Raw genomic sequence first — 24,900 nt, 5'->3', positions numbered from 1 at the left:
CACCCACCCCCAACATACATATCCCACAGGTGATTTCATGCAAACCATGATGTGATTAAATTGACAGAATCTTGGATTTGGAAGGGTCCTGAGAGGTCTAGTATACAGTGAAAGCAGATGACAAATCTCTTCCACAATATCCCTTACAGTGAAATGGTCAACCATTCTTTGCTTCAACATATCCAGTGACAGAAAACACTACTTTTCAAAGCCAAATCTTTGACTGTTAGGATAGCTTTGTGAATACTTCCTTATAATGAGCCAAAATGTGCCTCCCATTTGTCCTGGTTTTACCCTCTACTACATGATTTCCCTCAAATATTTAAACACTACTGCTCTCTGTAACTTTCTCATTGCTGAATCAAACAACCTCCATCTCATCAAATCATCATATAAAATGCTGATGCTCTTGTCCTCTTGAGCACTCTTGTCTGATAATCTTCAGTTTTTCACTGTTACGCTTAAAGCATGTTGGCCAGAACTAAATGCAACACTAATAAAAATATGTGGAACAGCACAATGGAACTAAGATCACATTGAATAGAATGTAATACAACCTATTATGTAGATTTAGTGCTGCCCAATAGAACTTCTTATGATAATGGAAATGTTCTACATCTGCACTGTCCAGCAGGTCAGCCACTAGCCTCGTGTGCCTACTGAGCTCTTGAAATGTGGTTGGTATGACTGAGGAACTGAATTTTTAATTTTAGTTAAATTTAAGTAGACACATTGATATTAAAATTCTCCCTCAAAATCTTACCTATTAAATCTTATTCAATGCACTGTAAGTTTACTTACTCGTATATACCCATAAGACTGACTTGATGTAAGTTAAAATGAGGAAGTATTTTCTGGATTCTAAATGAGCCCAAATTTCTGAAAAAAAGTCACTTAGTATTTTATTACCTGGCTATCTTTGGCCCATGAATGCACATGACAAAACTAATAGAATATTCTCTTTTCCACTGTTTATGCTACTAGTTGATAAGAACTGACACTCTAAATAGAATAAGAATAATTTCCATTTATTTGCAGAGATAAATAAGGATACAAAAACTATAAATTATCATAATGCTTACAAATTTAAGTGCCTACTGAAGAAGGTCTCCACTTTAATGTCTTATAAGGAACTCAAACCAAACATCTCCCCAAATAAACCCCTGCTCTCCCACACTTCCTTGCATCCCCCCACCCCACCCCCAAAATCCCTGCTGCTCACTCACTTGTTTCCAACTCAGAAAATGGCAAATCATTCCCATTGCCCAGGTCTAAAACCTTAGTGTCATATCCTCGACTGCAGTCTTTCTCCTACACCACAAATCCAAATCTAGCACGTTCTATTTTCTCTGTCTAGAATACCTGTTCCCCAGCTCTACCTGCATGGCTTGAATTTCTTCCCTGTCACCAAATCTTTACTCAAATGACACCTTAGTGAGGCCTTCTTGCCTACAACTGCAAACCTACTACACCATACGCCCTATCCTCCTTCCTTACTTTGCCACTTATCATGTGAACATATATTTTATTTGTCTGCTCCCACAAGAAGTAAGCTACAAGAGAGAATAGATGTTTGTTTCTCATTGCTGTATCCCCAGTGTCTTGCATATAGAAGATAGTCAAATATCAGTTGACTGATTTGACAAATTCTATATACATTAGACATGCAAAATGACACAATCAAGGATGCAAGGGAAATATAAGTAGAAATAACTGATGGATTAGGGTAGTAGACTGAATTTTTTTTACAAAAATAAAATAGGTAAAAGAACAATTGTTAGCTTTGTTTTAAGTGGCCAGTACAGCATTTGAAGTCTGTTAAGAGTTAACCTTCCACAAACACTCTGGCTTGGACATCCCTGCTCTAGGAGACCACCTCTCTCAAGCTCATCCGGTCCTGCCCCCTTCTTTTCCTTTTACCATGGCGTGAAATTATCCCAACAAAAGTAGAAAATAAACTCTAATATAAACATTACTTGAATTTTCCCATTCCCTGGAATAAGTAGGCTCACAGTTGTTTTGAATTAAGTTAATTTGTTTCATGAGTACCTTATCAGCCTATAATTATAAAATAATACTTTTCATTTCTAAAGACCTGTAATGTCCAACATGTGGCTAGTAGTTAAAGTTAATTTAAATAACACAAAAATCCAGTTCCTCAGCTGTGCTAACCACATTTCAAATGCTCAATGCCTCATGTAGCTAGCGGCTATGGTACTGAACAGCACAGATACAGACATTACAAGCAGCTCTGTTGGGCAGGATTGCTACAGACTTTTTCCTAAAATTTTATTTTAAAGCATAAAACTGATTCAACTACAACACTGGCAGGGTTTAATCTTGTAATTTTCAGTTCTCTATGTCAGTGATTCTCAAGTGTGGTCCCCAGACCAGCAGGAGCATATTACTTAGGAACTTGTTAGAAATACAAATTATCAACAGCCCCAGCAATCTGTCTTAATTTGTTTTAACAAGCTCTCCAGATGATCCTGGAGATTTTGAAGCATGCTCAAGTTTTAGACCACTGTTCTCAGTCACTTAAGAGCATTTATCATCACAACATAAGCTATGAGACATTATGAGATGTACCATTAGAGTCTAAAGTATTCTGTAAATGATATATCAAGTATGAAATCATAAACAATCATTTCTATTACGCCTTATAAAAGAAAAGCCTCAGTAGGTATTTTCAATAAATAATTATAATAATATTAAAATGAAACCAATCGTGAACTTTGTTTCGTTAAAAAAAAAATTAAAACTGTAATTTGCTTCCTCTTCCAATTTGCAGACCCCTTTTCACTTCAATATCAGCATAATCACATTTTAATCTTTTTCTAAAGATTTAGTTAGAAGTCTTAGGAAGAATACACAAGGGTGGAATAACCAGTAAAGAGTGAGAAATTTTCAATTTGTGCCAACTGAAATTCTCCCTTGAGCAAATATTACTGTTGTAACAAACTAATAAATAAAAATGAAATCTGGGGCTTCCCTGGTGGCGCAGTGGTTGAGAGTCCGCCTGCCGATGCAGGGCACACGGGTTCGTGCCCCAGTCCGGGAAGATCCCACATGCTGCGGAGCGGCTGGGCCCGTGAGCCATGGTCGCTGAGCCTGCGCGTCCGGAGCCTGTGCTCCGCAACAGGAGAGGCCACAACAATGAGAGGCCCGCGTACCAAAAAAAAAAAAAAAAAAAAGGAATCTATTGGCTAGAATCAATTCAGCAAGAAGTTGAAACTAAAGTTGCACAAGTGTTACAAAAGAGGCTAAACAATTTGAGCACTCTTATTTCCTCTTACCAATCATAGCTCTAGCATAAAACGAAATATCCACAATATCAACATCCATGTATGTTAAATATTTCTCATTAAATTTTCTAATAGGAAAACATCCTTAGAAATTTCAGCTAAGAATAGTAATGCAATACATTAAAGTAACTATAAAACCACTGGGAAAAGATCTAGTTTTGGCTGACTACAAATTTGGCCCAGAAAGGAGAGACTTTAAGAGCCTGATTGATTACAATTTCTGCCACAGCCAAGTGTCTACTGCGATAACCTACTGGTGGAAAATTACTTAATCACAATTCAAGTACAGAATGTTTCAGGTGTGTATGCTGTACTAGCAGGCACTAGATCATTTGAAGAAATTTTATTAAAATATTTACAACATATTGAGCTTCTGTTCAATCCATGGGAACCTAAATCACACTTAATATTGTCTCAGCACATAAATTTACACTTCCAATCAAATATCCTTCCATAAAGTGAATACTGGCAATGCTTGACAGGATTTTTAAAACCTAAACATTCATTACTAAACGCTAAGGAAACAAGTTTTAAATACTGGTTAAAAAAAAGTCAAATGACTAATATTAAGTATTAATACTAACCATGTGCCAGCCAATACTATTTATTTCTCTCACTAATCTTGGTATTCCTAGTATAGATCCAAACATATAATATATATTTAATTGGCATTTATGAAAAAAGGAATGATTATTAAATTAAATTGTTTGAGAGGATTCAAAGATACTAAAAAAAAAAAAAAAAAAAGCCCCAGCCATCAAGGAGGTTACAAATCGAATTAAGAAACATGACAAACACATGAAAAGCTAAATAATCCATAACAATTAAAAATACCACGTGGCAGGATTGTGATTATTTGCAAAGTCAGTGCAAAGAAGAGTGCTATAAATTCTGACCAGAGTGAGAGTATGATGGACTGCGGTCCTTCCTGGTATCCCGACCAGAAGGCGACACTACATTTCGATTAAAATAAGAAAGTGACACAGCACTGGTCCCACCCTAAAATCATCATCAGAGGAAGGAATACAATTACTAAAGATAATGGTGTAAAGAAACTTCCATACAAGGCTTTTAAAGCATATGGTAGCCCTGAAAAAAGTTTGAACATTCCACATACACAATCGTTTGCTGGATCCCAGGACCTCTAAAGGCTCCTGAAATACGCTGTCCCTCCGGAAGAGCATCTCCTAGTTATCTCTTCCTCCGCCCCCCACGAAGCTTTCCACTGGACAGCCGCCCCAGAAATTTCTCCCAGCATCCGCAATGACATTACTTTCATCTCCCTCTCCCTCCCCTCGCCAGTATCAGACGGTGGCATCTCCCGCCAGAGGAAAAAACGAAGGGCGGGGGAGGCAGAACCGGGGAGAAAGCTTGCAGCTAGGTCGACTGATATGACAGAGGAGGAAGTGAGAAGACGCGGGGGTCGAGGGCGGGGTCCCCTTAGTTCCAGCCCAGTCTCTACGAGCCCTGGCCAACAGCCCACTCCCCAAGGCACGCCCCTCGCCCGCCGGACCCGGACAGGGAGGTGGCGGACTCGAGTGACAGCCCCACCACCTGTGCCGCGCCCCCTTCCCCAGGCCCGCGGGGAGACGCCTGCCCCTGCCCCACTAGCAGCGGCCCCTGGCTCTTTCTCTCTGGTTCCTGTGCACGTCGCCGATGAGTGACAGGTCCCGGGGGAGGCAATCGCCAGAGCTTGCCGTTCGGGACCGCTGGTGCAACCGTGCGCCGAAGCCCTCCAGCAGGCACAGGGGTATACGGAACGTTCCGGACGGCCCAGGGGATCCGATTCAGGCCTGGCCTTCCCCAGTTGCCCCACACCGGGCGGGGGTGGCACTTACTGCGGAGGTTGTGGATTAGCTCCGAGTGGCTGGCGCCGCCGGATTTCCAGGCCATCGCTAAGCACACCCGGAGCAGGTACAGAACCACCTTCAGCGCGGCGACAGTGCCCAGCAGCTTCCCCAAGAGTGAGACCACCTCCCACACGGTCACCGCCCCGCTTGCGTCCCCGCTGTAGCCGCCGCTGCTACTGTCGTCGCCGCCGCTGCCGCCACTGCGCGCTCCCGGCATCCCCCGCGGCACGCATGCGCTTAGTGACGCCGCGCGGACTCGGGTGCGGCCGGGTGGGGCAGGAGGCGGGGGTGGCCTCATGCGCTGCCGCCCGCGTGAGGGGTCGCTGCGGCCGCCCGGGAGTGGCGGGTTGGTCCCGCTGAGTCAGCGCCACCAACACCGCCACCTCTGAGTGGCCTTTCTGAGGCCTCGGGCTGCGCAACGCCTCCTTGCTGAGTTTGTCCTGTGGTCAGGCGGGGTGGGCCCTGGCGCGATCGGTGGTGAGCCTCACTGCGGCTCTGGTCACTGAGCGCGGTGGCGGGATGGCAGGGCGGGCCTCGTTCCGCTGCTGCCGGTGGCTTCGCAGTCTCAGCTAGATCAGCTGTTGAGAGCGGCGGGTCTGCTCCTATATCTGTCCAGATTGTTAGACGGTGGGCTTCCTTCGTCCTGCCTCACCCAACCCAATGAATGACTAATATTTAGGTCGGTTGGAGACAGGTCCCTATGGTGGAGCCTCGATAATCTTAATAGAACTGGAGGGCAAAGGTCTTCTCTAACCCGAGTACTCCAGCCTCTGGCTTGTGACAAGTACGTTAGTGTTTCGTTAGCAGAGACTTTGGGACCGTGATTTGTTCTCAACTCTAAAGCACAAATTCAGAGAGTGGAAGAATACCGAGACCTGGGGTGGCGGGGTGGAGCGTGGGGAATCCTTTGCTCCTTAGGACAACGCACTTGGTTAAAAATACTACAGTATCCTATGGCGAATGTGTTATTCGCCCAACACAAGCGTGCGTTTTCAGCTATTTAAGCCTCACAAATTCCACCGTTAGACTGGACACCAGGTTTGTTGCTATCAGCTGTGCAAGACATTGAGTGAGAAGCTGACAAGGAACATTGCCTGTAGCATCCAACTTGCTGACTCCTGATCAGAACTGAGACTGGAAGAATCCAGTCACATTTAGTCCAATACACTTTTAAGGAAGGAAACAAAGCTATGTCAAAACATCGATGCTACTGCGTCAGCAACAATTTTCGTATTCTAACCAGACCTTAGCAAATGTGGTATCTAGTCTACTTCCAATCCTAAATATACTTATATATTAACTATTTCCCTGTGTTCTGCGATAATAAATGAAACAGTATTCTTTACTTCAATATTGGGAATAAAATTGTCAGTTTGGGACTAATAATTTTCTATTTCATCTCTCTGCTGTTCCCTAATAGTCTTCCAGTTAAAAACAAAACAAAACGACACCAGTCAGTTTTCAATAAGAACCTGAAAACTCTCTAAAGCTGACCTAGATGGACTGCATTTCCATGAGGTGCTTCCATAAGCTGTGGCTAGGAAATAGGACTGCCAATATCAGTTAGAAACAAAATCATGGCCCCTTTTAAAGAAACAACCAACACAGTTATGAATATAGTATAAAGGAGTTTTTTTTTTTAAGATGAATAAGTCATACCTCTTGTATGTAATAAGATTTATATTCAAATTGGGGAGATTTGCATCAAAAGAAAATTAGCAACAGGGGGCAAAATATAAGTGCTATTAGTGGTCTAGATATTAAGGGACATGTTTATTTAGATCATCATGGGCTGGAGAAATAGGAAAAGATAGAGGAAAGAACGGGTGCTTGAAGGATGGGCAGGATTCTGAGAGGAATTTTTTTAAAAGCGGGGGAGGGTGTATCATAGGTCTAATCAAAAGCACGAAGGAACCTAAGGCTCTGATTCCTGAGCTGTCGACGTTACAATTAAAAATCATTCTTAATTATATACATAAATGAATTGAGGATGGTCACAGAGGCAATGGGAGTCCAAATTAGAACTGGGGTCCTCAGAATTGCAACCCCAGTTTCTGACAGTGTGTATTAACAACGTTGAAGAAAAGGATTTGTTTGGGGGACGGGGAGGGAGAGGTTTTGAATAACAAATTGGTACGTTGACGGACGTACTTCCAGGAGAATTTAAGAATTTTGAATATTTTCTATGCGCGGTGAAATGCAAGACAATGTTTAGGTGTGGCTACTAGGTCGTTTCTCTTGCATTGATTTTGTTTTGGTTTTGCTCTTAAATTTGTCTTACATTGCAAAGTTATTGCACAAATGTATTGTCTCGGTGTTTCTATATCGTTTGCAGATTAGGAGCAGGTCCTACAGCACAAGAACGGGAAACACCCTTGCCTGGGTTCAGAGCCTCCCGGGTCGGGCACCCACTTGAGAGTTGGTGGTTCGTTCCCGCACTGCCTACAGAGGAGAATTGGCTCTCTGCAGCCACCGTCCCTCGTACGGTCCGTTCCAATCAGGGCTCAGCGGGAAGGGGCGGGACTGAGTGGCGCGCTCTGTGCTTCTGGCTGTCCCTGGCCTGGTTGCTTTCGGCATGGAGGAAATTTATGCTAAGTTTGTGTCACAGAAAATCAGCAAGACCCGCTGGCGACCGGTACCTCCGGGGAGCCTGCAGACCGTGGAGACTTTCGCCACGGGCTCTTGGGACAATGAGGTACCCCCGCTCCCGGCCCGGGAAGCCCCTTCCTCCTCCTTCCCTCCTGGAACCGAGCCCCCGGCCGCCGGCGCGCGAACTCTCTCGTCTTCTGGCTCCTCTCGCCCTTATCTGTCCCCCAAATGCACGTCTCAGGCTCGGTTGCCTTGTACCTCAGAGCCATTGATGGCCCCGTATCTCTTCTTTTTTAATGATTATCATTCCATTTGCTTGGGATGCTTTTAAAGCAAGGTTGATTGAAGGCAGTGCAAATTTTAATTTCGGAGAGTTTGACATATATTTCATCTCAAGATAAAATTTTCTGCTTTACAGGAAAATTATGTTTCACTGTGGTCTATTGGAGATTTTGGGAACTTGGACTCTGATGGAGGATTTGAAGGAGACCATCAGTTATTGTGTGATATCAGACACCATGGTGATGTAATGGATTTACAAGTAAGTCTGTGTAATATCCAAAAGCTAACTTTTAAAAAACTGAGAGTGATCTTTACACTTAGAGATGTAAAGGACCTTAAAGTTTGTCTAGTCTCACCCCAGGTTTACAAGAAACTGAGTTCCCTATAGGTTATGATTTGCTAACATCATATAGCTGCTTAATGGCAGAAAAAGGACTGGGGAAGGGGATGTGGAATTAATCCTAGCTTGTTTGTTTGCCCAATTGACCATCTACTATCTGCCAAGCACCGTTTACATAAGTTAATTTCATTCTCATCGCATGCTTGTTGAATCAAATACTGTTATCTCTGTCTTAATGAGAACACTGAGACTAAGATCTTTGGAGCATGTACTATGTGACAAATACTGTGCAAGGCACTTTACATGTTTTTGCTTTTTGAGTTCTCATAACAGCCTAGCAGGGATTAGTTCTCTGTTTTGCAAGTTTACCAAGGCTTAGAGAACTTAACTTGGCCAGGGTCTCAAAGCTGGTAGTAAGTGGTGGGAATGGAATTTTGACTCTCACATTTTATTTGCTTAGCATTTATAGCCTCTTTGCATTTTAAAATTGTCATACTACTAATTGAGTCCAAAAAATGGCTTCCTCCCTGCTAATATTTATGAATCTATAACAAGCAAGAATTTTCTTAGTTTTTTGACCAGGAAAGAATTGTAGCTGCTTCATCAACAGGATGTGTAACAGTTTTCCTTCACCATCCAAATAACCAGGTAAAGAACTTTTGTTTGAAATCTCAATTTGCGTTTTAATTTTTTTTAGGAAGGTTTAAAGAAAACTGTACTTAATAATGACACAAATAATAAAGTTTTATAGTCTTAAAACATGGAGGGGAAAAATCATTGTATTACCCATCTTTTAGTAGATTAATTCTAGAACCATGTTTGTGTGATCCTTCATTCAAATTGGGTATCTCTTATGTTCTCTTAGGTTAGATTTAACAATATGGTATTCTGGCAAGTACTTTTCCTGTAATTCTCTTTTAAGATCCTAGTCTGGTCTTTTGAAGAAAGAAAGAACACTTTCTAGCTCAAGCATCATGAGAGAGAACAGGAACAGCTACCTTGCTTCAGATAGAACCTAGGTTTCAATTGAAAGAGAGGATATACTATATGAAGGCTTGACATTTTTTACAATGCCTTTCTTGTGTGTGCCAAAGCCTGCCTGCTGATCTTCAGAGCATAGTGGTAAGGGCAGTCCTTTAAAATAGGCCCACTTGAAGTAAAAGTTTTAAGTTGCTAGAAGAGAATGCTTACTTAGATTTGGGGATTAATCAAGGTCATCTTACTAATAGGCATGCCTAGTAAATACAAGAGCCAGGTCTAGTTAAATATTTTTCTTTTTTTTTTTTACTGTTTATTTCAGCAATGCTTTTATTTTTTATTTATTTCTTTTTTTGGCTGCGTTGGGTCTTTTGTTGCTGCGCGCGTGCTTTCTCTAGTTGCGGCGAGCGGGGGCTACTCTTTCGTTGTGGTGTGCAGGCTTCTCATTGCGGTGGCTTCTCTTGTTGCAGAGCACGGGCTCTAGGTGCACAGGCTTCAGTAGCTGCAGCACACGGGTTCAGTAGTTGTGGCTCTCAGGCTCTAGAGTGCAGGCTCAGTAGTTGTGGCGCACGGGCTTAGTAGCTCCGCGGCATGTGGGATCTTCCCAGACCAGGGCTCGAACCCGTGTCCTCTGCATTGGCAGGTGGATTCTTAACCACTGTGCCACCAGGGAAGTCTTAACTATTTTTCTTAATGGAGTCATTTGGAAAGCACTACAGAGATTTTCTCTTAAATGTAGGCCAGCCCCCTTAAGAATTTAGAGCTGCCTTTGAACACATAATTACCTGATACCTAAAAACCATTTCTTTAGTTTGAGATAAGTTTGGGATGTTATTAAAAAGCGTTTCTTTTGAATCTAATCCAGTATATACAGAGCTTTAATGGAAGTAGTTTCTAGACCTTAATGCTTGGAAATACAAAGGGAAGAGAGTTACTATGTTTCTAGAAAGGTGTGAGACACAGTTTTAGTTGGGGAAAGCTCTAGTTTTTTGGAGCTTTGCTTTGATTAATCATAGCCTCATTTGTGACACGTAGACTCTGTCAGTCAGCCAGCAGTGGACAACAGCTCATTACCACACGGGTCCAGGCAGTCCTTCCTGTAGCAGTGCGCCATGCACAGGTGTTGTGTGCAGCAACCCAGAAATTGTCACAGTTGGAGAAGATGGTCGAATAAATCTCTTCAGAGCTGATCACAAGGAAGCTATAAGAACTATAGGTAAGAAAAATCCTATTTCTTTGGTCTATTGCATAGTAATTGAGCAGCTACCATGTGCTAAGTAAATGCAATGCTAGGTGTGTGAGGGATTTAAAAATATACAAAGCAGGATCCCTTTATCAAGACAGTATGTTGATAAGGCCTGTATGAAGGAGTGACTAGAAGAAAAAGAAATTTGTGGAGAGGAGAGCCAGAGGGGATTAACAGATAAAGAATTGAGGGGCAGGTGGCAATCCATTTAATCTAGGTTCCAAACCATAAATAATACTAAAAGGTGGCACACCAGATAAAGGGAACAGCATGGAGGCAAGGTAAGACCATTCAGAGAATGACAGAAAGTGTAGTTTGACCTGACTTTAGATATTTGTATAGGAGAAGTAAGAAATGAAACAAGAAAGGTAAATTGTGGTCAGGTTGTGAAGAATCTAATGCACAGCTGTAGAGGTTACGTTTTGTTAGGTGGGCAACTACGGAGCCATTGAAAGTTTTTGAGCAAAGGGGTGATGTACCCCGTGTCATGCTTTAGAAGGATTATTCCAGTGTAGTAGTTCTCAACCATACTTTGCACAGACTTGCCTGAGGAGATTTTTAACAGGCCATCACCTTAGACTCCCTAAATCAGAACATCTGGATTGAGCCCATGAATCAGTTTTTTGTGTTGTTATGATTTTTAGTTCTGAGGAACACTATTTGTTTAGCTTTTAGGGACCACTGCCTAGTGGCAGTTTGGAGGAGGGTCACAAAACAATTTAAGTGTATAGTAAATTAAGTGGTATAAGTTTAAACACACTATGAAAAGGAAAAGGACAGTTAAAGCAATCAGGAAGGACTTCATGGAGGAGAAGAGATGAGGATAAAGATGTATAGATTTGAGATAAGTCAGCGGAATAATATAGGTCAGAATGAGCTCTGTGGGAAGCAAGGGTGTTTGGCTCAATAGAATGGAGGTTCTGTGTTAAGCAGTAGAGGGAAGTAAAGTTGGATATAAAGGAACCTGAACAGCTGTCTCAGAAATGGAGGGTAACAACCTAAAGTGGAAATAGAGAAATAAGTGAAAACTTAGCCCTCCATTTGGAAAACAGTTCAGATGTCCTGTGAGTGATATAATTTTTCTATTAAACGAGAGTCCATTTTAACGTGTATATTATTGCATTTTTCTATAGAAATTAAACTGTGACTTATTTAAAATTTCATTTGTAATATTTCAATCAGTGGAGGGAATGCAATTTAAAATTTTCATGGAAAAGGGGGGCCTGTTAACACACAATGCTGTTTTCTTCATTTGTAGACAATGCAGATAGCAGTACACTCCATGCTGTAACCTTCCTTCGAACTCCTGAGATTCTTACAGTAAATTCAATTGGACAGTTAAAAATATGGGATTTTAGACAACAAGGAAATGAGCCCTCTCAGATATTATCACTGTAAGTTTTGATTTGTAATTTCAGTAGTGTGAAGCAAATTTGTTTGACTGTTTATAGCAACTGACTTTAAACCATATTGTATTTTAATTGCATGCTAAGAGAATAATCTCTGACTAAATCTGATAAAGCAAATACAGTTGACCCTTGAACAATGTAGGGGGTTAGAGTCACTGACCCTCTATACACTCGAAAATCCCTGTATAACTTATAGTCAGCCCTCAATATACGTGGAATCCTCTGTTTCAGAGGTTCCACATCTGCAGATTCAACCAGCCTCAGATCATGTGGCACTGTATATTTACTGTGGAAAAGTATTCATATGTAAGTGGATCCCTGTTGTTCAAGGGTCAGCTGTATAGTTGGATGGGCTTGGCGTTTGGTAAATATTTGTTGTATTGATTCAGAAGTTTATATTAATCTCTTTGAAGCTTATGTTATTTAATGGGGAACTTCTTTTTGCTCATCAAATGATTCTATTAATAGTGGGAATATTCTATTAATATATTAATAGAATATTCTGTTCTACTAATAATACACTCTAGATGTGACTGGGAGAAAAATACAATCCAAGATACTTTTTTGAGCAGAAATCCCCTTTCTATATGTGCAATCTTCTCTAATTAGAAAATAGCATGTGTCAAGCTGGAAAAAAAGTTATATAAACTAAGCATTAAATAAGGTAGAGTAGAAGTAAGGAATACGCTGTTTAGTTGATATATGTTTTTAAAAAGCCAAGAAATGGAAATGTTTTGCATATCTTACCATCAAATTATCTTGTTCCTTATGTGTACAAATTGAAGAGAGAATGAATAACTCTGGCCTTTAATTCCCCCTCAAAAATTTTAATATTTAGAGATATATTTAACGTAGTCAGTTTTTTGACATGATTTAAGTTTAGCCAGTAGCTCCAGCCACAAAATTATCGTTTCGTTACTGGAAAGAAACAGGTTTCATAGGTTATTCAAAGATAAATTATACTTTACAACTTTGTGAAGTCATTTTATCTCCCATTAAAGGACTGGTGACCGAGTGCCACTCCACTGTGTTGATAGACATCCCAACCAGCAGCATGTTGTAGCTACCGGTGGTCAGGATGGAATGTTAAGTATTTGGGATGTTAGACAAGGTACAATGCCCGTGTCTCTACTGAAGGCTCATGAAGCTGAAAGTAAGTATTGTGGTGATACATAAGTTTTTGGTGTGTGAGCTATACAATGTATTATAAGCAGCTTTCCATAATGATACCTATGGATCATTCTACAGCAGAGTTTTTGACTGAATTGTATAAATTTATAATAATTAACTAATCCCTTTTTATTTGAAATTTACGTTCTTTAACATGTTTGATTATTATACACAAAACCGTAGTGATTATCCTTACATATTCATCTTTATGTGCTTCTTTTCTTAGGATTGTTTTTTAGAAATAGAATTGATGAGTCCAAAAGTTTGCATAATTTTAAAGCTGTGATTCATGTTGTCAAATTGTTCTACATAAAAATAATACGAGTTTATATTGCCACACCAGTATGTGAGAATGCACTTTTCCCATGCAAATGCAGGCTGTTATTTTTTATATTTGCTAATCTGTGTGTTCTTCAATTTATTACTGTACCTTTTTCTTTTTTTCTTTTAACAAGAACAAAAGATATAGGCTCTTGCCTTGTTTTTAATGTTTGTCATTTGATTTTGGTGGAGATTTTTTGGCTGAACAGAAATTTTTCATTTTATCACCACGTCAGGGTGGATTATAGTTTTAAATTCTGACTTAAGAGAAGTTGGTATTAATGCTTCAATAAAACTATAGAAGAGCAAACCTTATACCAGTATTGCAACTTCTAAGTTTGTTTCACATTATTAATACTTCGGAAAGATAAATAATTTTTAAGATTATATTTAAGAAGCAAATAGAAACTTTTTCCCTCTTCCAGGTATGGCTATGTCCAGGTAAAAAGAATAAAAAGGAATAGGTGTGCCCTTAGAGCCTGTTGTTGCTAACCTAGTGGTAGTTAGAATTACAAACTTTCAGATATCTTCTCACCAGCCCATTTTTAAACGCCAGCCTGTACTGTTCAACAAAACACACAAGTGTAGTGGCTTGTAGTGTATTTTGAATTCATCTTGACTCTTGGCTAGAAATAAGATGTTTTATAGACGTTTGTTTTCTAATTTGAAAGTATATAAATACATAAGAATCTAGATTTGGGCAGTCTGCTAATGGCTGTATAGGCTGTTTTGTTTTACTTTGTTTTAATGAAACAGTACGAATGTACTTTACACAGGGACTCACCAGCACACATTCCTTTCCGGAGGAAGGTGACCTTTTTGTTTTCCGGCATGTTTAATTGTGGTAACTGTCAGAATGAAAATGCCAGCTTGCAGACATGTGCCTTGCACTTTTTATGCTACACTCTGAGCACTTTCTATGCTGCCTCTCTATGGTTACCTAACCCAGAATCACGAAACCCTTGTTCACAGACTGTTTTACCTTCATGCTGCAGCTGTCTTCCTAAGACGTCCTGGGCAGTCCTTGGCTCCCAGATACCTATTGGCACACAAAGTTCCCTTAAAGTTTAGAGCTTGAGGAGTCCCCAGTCCCAAGCTGGCTTCTTAAGTCTTTCATTTGAAACCGGATCCAGATTTTTGGAGCATTTCCAGGTTTTGGTTTGCTGGGAGCTAGTTGCTATTTCTGTGATACAGGCCAGAAGAATCCAGAGTCTTGGCATGAGCCAAAATTGGACTATGTCTCTTAGAAATTCATTTGTATTCTACTTTTATGGTCTTCTCTCTCTTTCCAATAATATAACCTTCATGTGTTAATGACACAGGAATTGAAAATAAGAGAACTTAACAATTTTCAAAAAATCTTTTCAGAATTATTCCATTGTCATACTTTTCCATAAAAAAATTGTAATAGGTCAAATGACTAGCATTTATTTTCATTCATTTGCTGGCCCAATACACAAGTAGATTTACTTGACTTCTTTATCTTATCTACATGTTTTAGCCATTTGGAGAGTTATGTCTTTTCTTTGATCCTGAAGCCTTTGATTTTTATCACAGGCTTGGAGTTTGAAGGTGTGTGATGGAGGTTAATGGAAGGTGATGCCTAGAGACAGATCTTGTGTAGATCAACTAATCTACACAAGAATAAGCTTCTTGGTTGTTATCTTTTAGTGTGGGAAGTTCACTTTCACCCATCCAACCCAGATCATCTATTTACTTGTTCTGAAGATGGATCTCTCTGGCATTGGGATGCCTCCACAGATGTACCTGAGAAATCATCACTCTTTCACCAAGGTAAAAAATTTTAATGAAGGTTCTTGTGTGTAATTTTATTATATTTTTAAATACCAAATTCGTAATTCTCATATTTTTAACATTAAGGAATGACAAAATGTTTCCATTCTCTGGCTTCAGGGTAAATTCTAGTATCACAGGGCTTGAAATCTGACTGTCAGCTACTGACCACTGTACTGCTGATGACTAGAAATGCTGTTAGCTGGCTAACTTCGGACAGCCAGGGGTCTTGTTTGTGAGTACATTGTTGTGGGCCCTCATGCCATAGGATAGGCATTGACAGCTCTCTTATACTACATTGTCAAGGGTGTATGGCAAGACCAAAGTTGATCTTTTATGTATTAAGGTACTGGTTTCTCCTCAGACTAAAAGGCCCTGTCTCCTGATTAAAGACAGAGGTAAGTAAAGGTCAGCCAGAAACTATACACTTAAAATCAAGAGGTTTTTTTTTCTGTTTTTTTGCATTTTCTAACCTTCTTGTTTTTAAGTTTGTCTGTGGTTCCAAAGTTTATTTGTTCATTCATTCAGCAAATATTTATCAAGTGCCTACCACGTGCTAGGCACTCTTCTAGGTGTTAGAGCCCATGACAGTGAGCAGAAAAGCCTCGAGGCTCATAGAGCAAATATTCCAGTAGACAGTAAGTAAGATAGATAATGTCTCAGTAAAAGTCCCTGCAGAAAAACAGAAACTACCCTGGATTTAGAAGGAATCGGTTTCACGTGTGTTAGAAGGGCTAGAAGAACAAAAGGGAATGGGAGGGATGCTGGGAGAGCAAATAGCAAAAAAAGAGGAATGCCAGAAATCAACAGTTGTTAATACCTCTGCTGTACAGTTGGAAGTGCTGTCCAAGTTGGTTCTGGATCAGCAGAAAAGGTGCTACCTCAGCCGGGGCTGGAATTACAGCCTGTGTTGTCGTTGCCAGGAACCTGGAGCCTTTTCCTTCCCCCACCCGACCCCGTCTGCCTTCCAGTCACACACCGTAGTGCCTCTCATGGGCAGGGTCTGCCTGGAAGGCAGATGGCAAGGGAGCTTGGAAAAAGGAGTTTGTCCCTGCAAGACATAGTAGAGCACAGCAAAGTAGGAAAGGAGACAGCAAGAAGGAAGAGATCTGGACCAAATACCCTGATGCCTATGAAGAAGAGTGAAGAGAACAGGAGGATGAAGAATTAGTGGAGGAGGGGCCACTTGGCAGGGAGAACATTTGAGCAGAGACCTGAGGAAGTGGAGGTACGAGTCACAGGAATGCGTGCCAGGTGGAGGAAACAGCCAGTTCCAAGGGCCTGAGACAGAACAGCAAGGAGGCCAGTGTGGCTGCAGTTCAGCAGGCCGGGAGTGTGCGGAGGTGGCAGGAGCTGCGGAGGACTCTGCAGACAGGGATGAGGGCTTCAGGTTCTCTTCTGAATGTGACAGAAAGCCACTGGAGAATTTTGAGCAGGGGAGTGGGGTGATCTGTCTTACGTTTCCAAAGAATCACTTAGGTGACTGTGCAGAAAATAGACTGGGGATAGGGATGGAAAAAGCAGAAGCAGGGAGACCAGGGAGGAGACTTAGCACAGTGGTTCTAATGTTAATTTTCACAGTATTCAAGAGTAATATAAAATATAGGAGCAGTAAAAGGTAAACAAAAACTAAGAAGGAAAAATCTAAAACATCTCCAGAAAAATTCTGGAGAAGTGTCGCATGTGTAGAGCTTGCAGCACGCCTGTGCTAATAACTTCGCGTATGGAGAAACTAAGAATATTATTAGTTTCTAATAAATAATAAGGATTAGCTAAGCACTTGGTTTTTTATTTCTTCTTCCCCTACCCCCACTATCTTGCATTTGAGATTTTACTGTTTGAAGAACCTTGGTTAGACTGGAAAGAGCCATTTACTATATTCTGTGCCTAGTATCGCAAGGAACAATATTAGACACTGTGAAAAGGTAAAATAAATATAATCTATACAACCTGCCCTTAAGAAATACTTAATTGAGTTATGGAGAAGGGGGCATGCAAAGTTAAATCGTATAAGAAATGTTATAAGGTAGTAAGTTATTAGTGGTGCGTATAAGTGCTGAGGGTTCCAGGAAGGAAAAGGGAAGCATGAACTAGAGTCATCTTCAAAGGCTTCTTAGAGAAGGAAGTTGAGCTGGGCTTTAAGAATCAGCAAGATTTAAACTCACTAATCTTTAAGCTTCAAGATATGAGGGACTTTGCCTTGTATTCCCAGCACTTAGCACACCGCCTGGCATATAGTAGGTACTCAGCCATTTATTGAGTAAATGAAATCTGTCTTTATTTGATCTGGCAGAAAGTTGAAAGGAAAGAAAATTTCAAATGAAGGCTAAAACTGAAATATACTGCTTCTGCCCCACTTAATCCTGCATTAAATGAAGAGCACTGTCAGACATAAAAGTTTATAATCTGGTAGTGTTCTTAAATTCTACTTTTAAGAACATTTACCTGAAATAAAGGCGAAGAATAAAAGGAGATCTAAAGCAAGTTGATTATATTTTTAGACATATAGAAATAAATATATTTTTAGAAATATTTATGTAGAAATACATCCAGAAATTTTCATTTTTTGATTATCTAAGAACTTAGATTTCCATATATTATCTACATTTATTCTACTTGTCTTCTAGGCATTTTGGTACATTTCTGAGACTTTCCATTAAAGAATAAACAGGAAGACAGGGTCTAAATGAATCTTGTGCTTTGCTGAAGATTTCAAGTTTGATTGCCATATTATCCCATGGAAATTTGAGTATTTAATATCACTGAGTAAGCCTTTAGTCAAAAATGGTGATGTGTTATAATGGAATTATCAGCCAGTTATTCTTGAGAATTAAAAACAATGTATATCATTGCCTTTTTTAAGTATTAGAATTTCAGATGTTTACTAGTATAAAATTAGTCTTGAAAGAAGTTTTCACCTTTTCTTTTCTTTTCCCAGGAGGAAGAAATAGTACTTTTTTGTCTCATAGCATTAGTAACCAAGCTAATGTTCATCAATCTCTTATAAGCTCCTGGCTTATCACTGACCCTGCCAAAGACCGTATTGAAATCACAAGCTTGCTTCCCAACAGGACTTTGTCTGTGAACAGTTTGGATGTTTTAGGTCCTTGTCTTGTTTGTGGAACCGATGCAGAAGCAATTTATGTTACTAGACAACTTTTTTCATGAAGATACTAAAAGATTTCATGTAAAACATACAGTTATAGCCTTTCAAATTCCAGCTTCTCTATGCAAATTTTTATTATTGGAAAATGTGAAATTTGCAGGGGAAGCATCCATAAACCATTGTTAATTTTGATGCCCAGTTTCAGCTTTTGTTAGTTGAATATTCTTCTAATAGTTAGTATCTAGAGTCTGATTAATGACTGATGGCAAAAGAATTGGACCATGTGGAAGAACATCAGAGGGATCCTTGTGCTGATAAATGCACTGCCTTCAGCACAATTCTGGACAGCTCATGGAACCAACTCTTCATTGTTGATGTTGCAGGCCTCAAAAATGTCAAACCACCAATGGGTTCCTATCCTTTTTATCAATGGTGTGTGGGGTATACCCCTCCCTGGTGGCCTTAGCTAGTATTTATTCTTTTTTACTACAAGTATTTTCTTCAGTTCTTCCACATTTTATTTACTTAATAATTTTTGTAAACTTTTTTCAGAAAGAATTGAGAACAAAAATGGCAAAATTTTTGTAGTGTTCAAATTTTTTTAAAGGTAAAAATGTTTTGACAGTTTCCTTTACTAGAATGGGTTTGAACAGAACTCCGTCAGCTCCTTAGACCCAACTTTATTTCTCTTGAAAAGAAAAAAAAGACAAGTACATTTTTCCTAAGGATTTTTCCTTTTATTTAGTTTTACAACGTAGTTGAAAATGGCTGAATTGGACATTGTGCAATAAAATAGGATTTGACATTGATAAGTGAGCTGACTTACAGACGAATCTGATAGGTAACGTGCAGAGACTAGTATGATGATGTGGTAGGAGTACAGAGTTTTGCCATCTTTATCTTTAATGTTAATGATGACCTAACATGCAGTGTTTTAAGACAATTTTATGATATTGTCTTTCTAAAGTTTGTTAGATTAAATGCATTATTGAACCGTTAAGACCTTAATGACAAATCACTCCTATTACACAATTGAAGTGTATGTTTATTTACTTTACAATTCCAACAATAATTACTATGAAGTTTTGTCTTTCTGTCCCAATAAATATTTGCAGTTTTTTTATGCCACCTTACCTCAGGGTTTTTTGGATTTTGTTTTTTGTTAACATTTTAAAATGGAATACATATATGCATCTGCTGTTTTATATGTATTTGGCTCAAAAATATTTGACTGAATGGACTTGCCTCGCGGTCCAGTGATTAATGCAGGGGGCCCAGGTTTGATCCCTGGTCAGGGAACTGGGAACTAAGATCCCACATGCTGCACAGCACAGCCAAAAAAAAAAAAAAAAAAAAATCGACTGAAGATAATTAGTAACTGAATTCCAAAGAATTCCAAAGAATTCCAAACAATCAGAGAAGGAAAGAATTCCAAAGAATTCCAAAGAATCAGAGAAGGAAAGAAAATGTTGCTGATAGGAATTCTTACTCTGTTTATAGTTTTATTGCTGGGGCTAATTTTTAAAACTTTCTGTTATTACAAAAGTCATTCATTGTAGAAAAGACAGTCAAAAGAAAATTGTAAGTACTTAATCTCAAAGAGAGACAATTCTTTTCACACTGTCTTCTATCCATCAATGTATATAGTTTTTCTGTAAAAAAAATGAAATATACATGTTATATTTGTAGATGCACATTCTCTAGCAGTCAACACATGAATTCAATAATAAGAATATAGCTAAGAATTTTCCTCTGACTTTATATTTCCCTTTGTATGAATGTCTTGCTGCAGCCTAAGCTACAGTGTCCCTCTCTTCATCCGGTACAGGCATCCTCCCATTCTACCCGGCAGGCTAACATCTTTGCTTTGAATGGCCCAGAGTTGATCTCATCACTGGAAGACCCTAGCTCCCAGGTGGCACATTTTCCGTGTACAGTGAATGGCAAACTTGTTGTGCCTCTGCTTCGATCCGTATTATCTGCTGCTGAAAAGTCTGAAGGTTACATGTACGTTGTTAGCACCCTTCTCAGTTTCCAGCAGCAATGTATACAATTTCCCTTGATCACTAAAGTAAGTAATTGGTAGGGGGGGGAACCAGACATACAGGCTTAGCATACTAGCTTGGAATGGAAACAAGTTTGAAGTTTGAAGCTTTGATTTGATTTAAGGGTATTTGTAACCATAAGTAGAAGGAAGTACATTTGAATAGTGTTACATTTTCTACCAATTGAAGAGTTCTGCCAGACTTAATAAGAAACATAAGAAACTTCTCTATCCTTATTGATAAATAAAACCCTAATTTATGAATTTGTTAATTCTCACTGCTTTTATTCATGAAACTATCAAATAAAATTTCTTTTGAGGGCTGTAGGATCTCAGAGGTGAAAGATATCTTGGAGGGCATCTCCATACTAAATTTAATCAACACTTCCACAGCACCCCCAACAAATTATCATCCAACCTCTACTTGAAAATATACCATGATAAAGTTTCCCATTTCCCAATGTAGCCTCCTTGTTTGGATAGCTGTAATTGATATTGCATTATAGCAGGGTTTTAGAGTGTGAGTGGGATCCAAAACAATCCTATAAAAAAAGAATCATTATTGTGGGTTAATGAAATGATCATGTGAACCTATGAGATGGAACCAAACACCATTTTATCGAATTTGCATTCTGTTGGGGTGCTTTACTATAAGGTTCAACTAAATAAATGAATTTTCACATACTGAACTGAAATTTGCTTCCATTTGTCTTCTCAGGAGCCACAAAAAACAAATTTAATTCTTTTCATCATATATTCAAATGTTCAGAACTACGTGTTGTAGCTTCTTTGGGGTAAACTTTTAAAATCCCTTCAATGGTTTCTTGTGGGCAAGGTTCCCTTCCCCACCTCTCTTGCCCTTCTTGGCTAAATCCTGCATACCTTTCCGGACTCCTCTTAGGTGTCATTTTCTCAAGAAAGTTCTCCCTGGCCTCTGACAATCTGGGCTAAATTGTACTCGGCATCAAAAGCCCATTGTGCAGAGCTTATATTGTGCTTACAGCCATTTGCTAAGCAGCCTGTCTCCCTCTACTGGACCACAAGTTCAAGAACAGGGCCCATGTCTTAGTGTTGTATGAACAATGTTTAACACAGTATCTGATACATAGTAAGCCCTGAATTAGCCTGAATTGAACTAAACTCACAATTTTGTTTTCCCTTTAAAAAATAAAGGCCATCATTAAAGTGTGACTTCCAAAATGAATACTTTTCCAGTGGTGTCTGCCTTGCTGAGAGTATGACAGAAATCTGCCATCCTGGTTCTGGGTACAATATTCCTTTGTAATGCTGTCTCAGCTTATTTTACCTATTCTGATATTTGTTCAGTTGACTGCTGACTAGTTTAACTTAAACCCTTAATTTTCACACCTGATACTCCCTAAACCATACCTCCCTATTCTTGAGGTAATGCCGATGATTGTGATTCTTACTATAGGTCCATCCTTCCTGTTTAAGAAGACAAATTTTCTTTCACTTTAGGAAAGAGCTAACAATCACCTTTGAATCTTTTCTGCAGAAGCTGATCGTTTTCAGAATTGCCCAGCGTGCTCTCTACACCCTCATCCCATTGGTAAGGAGATAGGTTAAATGGACTTAGGCCCACCTCCCAATTATCAGTGACATATGAATCATTGGCATTTGGCTACAGTTGTTGAAATATTTATAAACCAACCTAACTTATTGACATTCTGCCACATTTATCTTGTTCATAAGGCTATGTGAGAGAACACCTGTGCTACAGCTGCTATCCTATCAAAATTTTGGCATAATTGAAAAATTCCTTGTCCTTTGTGAATAACACCTCTATTTCACAGTACTGTGGAAACATCCTTTTAATTATCCATTTTAGAATCTTGTCTAAGAAGCATACTAAGTTCATGAGTGTATAGTTTATATCAAGCCTTCATTTAAACTTATGGTATCAATATGATATCTAGCTCAGACTAATTAGATGGTCTGAAGCAGTAGCAGTGCTCTCGTTTTACAGATAATGTAACCCGGGGAGAGCCAAACTATGATATGCAACTATTTAAACTATTTCATTGGTATCATTCTGAACCACAATTAATGTTAAGTGGCAACACAGAATAATTAAATAACAGCCTAGACTACAGTCATCTTAGCATCAAAACAATTACAACATTTCACTATATTAGTAGAGGGAGAAAACCACAAAGGGGGTGGGGGGTGAGAGGAGAGAAGTAGAATGACTAGAATCTAGCTGATGAGGTAATAAACTTTAATTAATTAAAAATAAACTAATGGTCAATTCCAAACTATCATGACTAACTGGACTTTGGGGAAACAGTAGTTGACAGACCAGCCTAACATAGCCATCAGACATGCATCAACTGTCAAAACAATTTTTGTACAGACCATGGTTATAAGAAGCTAAATTGTAATTAATACTAGACTGTAAAATACTAGCTGCAACAAATCAAAACACAGATCTTACTCCTGCATAGTATGGAATCAACTTATTAGCCAGAGAGATCCTACAAGCAAGGATTCCCCAGTAGCAATGAGCACACCAAGAACCCAGATTTGGTTTCTAATACCATTCTCCAGTAAAAGGAACCAAGGCTCCTTGGAGGTGCAGGAAATAAACCAGATAGTTTGGAGCATTTTTGTAGTCCCAGAAAGGAAGACAGTTAAGAAAAAAAAAAAAAAAAAAAAACAACGATAGGAGTATGTTATAGGGACACAGAAGCTAACTGGAAGAGCTCCAATAGCCAAAGCTGGAACAATTTGATCAAAAACAAGAAATACCCAAACTATTAAATAAATATCCATGAGTCCACATTGATAAGAATAAGTGTTTGAAAAAAATGGATGAGAGACAAATCTGCTCAGAATTCCAAATAATTTGTGTAGATTCTTCACTCCCAAGGAGGTGGAACACAATTCACTCCTAAGTGTGGGCTGCTCATAGTTGAGAGCCTTCCCCTAAGACAGTGTGAATTCCTGGGAGAGCCTGTGTTCTCAGGACCACAGTGCTCTCCAAACTTTTTCCATGTGTGCTGCCTCTGTTCCTACAGTCATCCATGCATGAGACTTGCCCCTTACATCTGTTGATAAAAACAAAATGAGACAACCTACTATACATAAAATAGATAAGCAACAAGGATTTGCGGTACAGCACATTCAGTCTCTTGTAATAACCTATAATGGAAAATAATATGAAAAATACATATATTTAGAACTGATTCACTTTGCTGTATACCTGAAGCTAACACAGTATTGTAACTCAACTATACTTACAAAACAAAAACCACACAACTACAACAAAATCAAAATATCCCTCTTCCATGAAGCACTGAAGAGTTGAACAGGCTGAAGCTGGACCAACGGTTTTCCATCACAGCAACACAAAGACCTCCAAACACAATGGCAGGTATTGCCATTCTCAGACATCAGCACCCTTAGTAGGCATTTTCCTGGTCTTTCACCTCCACCCACTCCCAGTCTCAGCCACATTTCATCCTGTTGGTTGGTTCTTCTATCCTGAACATTCCTTCTCTCCTTTCCCTGCTCTTTTCTCCCCCTACTTCACAGGAGTAAACCTCTTGATATATAGAGCCATTCACTGAGGTCCTTGAATTATCTAGGAATTCTCCTAAAGACAGTAGTTTTTGGAGATGCCCATCTTTAGGTTTAGAGAGATGAAGAGCTTAAATAAAGAAGTTCTGAGGGTTGGTGACAGAGGTGGCAAGGTTTAGGCGGCAGTCTGCTCTTCCAGATACATAATCCATCTACAAAGGACAAGCAGGCCTGTGAACATATTAGATTCATATAATTCATATTAATTTTGAGGCTGAAAGATACCCTGCAGGTTACTTAGTTCTCCAGCTGAAGAAAGTAAGACCTAGAGCTATTAAGTCAGCCACTTTGGGCAATGTCTTCTACAGACTCTGTGATTGTGGAATACAGATTTTCAACCAAGTGCTCGTGGAATGTAATCTTTTAACAGGTTTTCACATTTGAACTTCTGGATACAGTAGCCAGCAACTAATTCAACATCAGAAAAAAGTCTTAAAAAAATTGTCTCTAGTAAAAAAGGATGAGATATTTGAAAATACTAAGTGTATATATTTTCTAGAGGCAGAATTGGCAAAGGCGCTCTTTACAATGGGTGGGCGGTACCTTTAAACATCATACAACCATTGATCCCATCCCAAACTTCTAATTCAATCTAACAAGAAATAAAACCTCTTCTCGCAGTTACCATTATCCCAATTACGGCAATAACGACTTCCTCTTCTACCGAGTCGGCTGACATTAAAAAATCTCTAAACTCCCTAATCTGTCCTGGTTCGAGAATATATTAATCTGGCTGATTCAGAAAATACTTACGGATTTACTCGGGGAAAGAGTGCTAAGCAAATATCAATTTATTTCAAAGCGTCTAGAAATCCCGATGTCCACAGCGAGGTTCTGAGAATTAAACTCCTCCAGATGTGCATCTT

The 24,900-nt window shown here is 39.4% G+C and overlaps 2 protein-coding genes across 4 annotated transcripts in view; one reads left to right on the top strand and one right to left on the bottom strand.

The window, feature by feature from the left end:
* PCMT1 (protein-L-isoaspartate (D-aspartate) O-methyltransferase) overlaps positions 1-5,555 on the bottom strand; it is a 45,183-nt gene extending 39,628 nt beyond the window's left edge. Inside the window, exon 1 of one of the 2 annotated variants that reach the window (XM_024747913.1) lies at positions 5,144-5,555. In XM_024747913.1, coding sequence (XP_024603681.1) covers positions 5,144-5,453 — 310 coding nt within the window. In that variant the 5' untranslated portion in view covers positions 5,454-5,555. The remainder of the gene's footprint in view (positions 1-5,143) is intronic. The other variant, XM_024747914.1, reaches the window with a different exon arrangement.
* Positions 5,556-7,562: 2,007 nt separating this feature from the next.
* On the top strand, positions 7,563-21,123 carry NUP43 (nucleoporin 43). Of its 2 annotated transcripts, XM_024747870.1 has the most exons (9): positions 7,563-7,641; positions 7,764-7,850; positions 8,163-8,285; positions 8,937-9,014; positions 10,380-10,560; positions 11,849-11,984; positions 13,001-13,152; positions 15,162-15,284; positions 18,223-21,123. In XM_024747870.1, exons 3-9 carry the CDS (start codon positions 8,274-8,276, stop codon positions 18,450-18,452), a joined length of 912 nt encoding a protein of 303 aa, XP_024603638.1. In that variant the 5' UTR covers positions 7,563-7,641; positions 7,764-7,850; positions 8,163-8,273; the 3' UTR covers positions 18,453-21,123. The 2 variants fall into 2 exon arrangements, with proteins under 2 accessions (XP_024603638.1, XP_024603637.1); XM_024747869.1 differs by lacking the exon at positions 7,563-7,641 and having other exon boundaries at positions 7,695-7,850.
* The last annotated feature ends 3,777 nt before the right edge of the window (positions 21,124-24,900 follow it).

Source organism: Neophocaena asiaeorientalis, unplaced genomic scaffold (genome assembly GCF_003031525.2).
Source record: "Neophocaena asiaeorientalis asiaeorientalis breed wild unplaced genomic scaffold, Neophocaena_asiaeorientalis_V1.1 scaffold123, whole genome shotgun sequence".
Lineage (NCBI taxonomy): Eukaryota > Metazoa > Chordata > Mammalia > Artiodactyla > Phocoenidae > Neophocaena > Neophocaena asiaeorientalis.
This window is presented reverse-complemented; position numbering and strand designations above follow the sequence as displayed.

Bases quoted from the DNA above. Each gene is read 5' to 3' on its own strand.
- NUP43 (XM_024747869.1), top strand. From the start codon at position 7,731: ATGGAGGAAATTTATGCTAAGTTTGTGTCACAGAAAATCAGCAAGACC. The intron at 13,153-15,161 runs GTAAGTATTGTG...GTTATCTTTTAG, and splicing joins GAAGGCTCATGAAGCTGAAA to TGTGGGAAGTTCACTTTCAC. The intron at 15,285-18,222 runs GTAAAAAATTTT...TTCTTTTCCCAG, and splicing joins ATCATCACTCTTTCACCAAG to GAGGAAGAAATAGTACTTTT.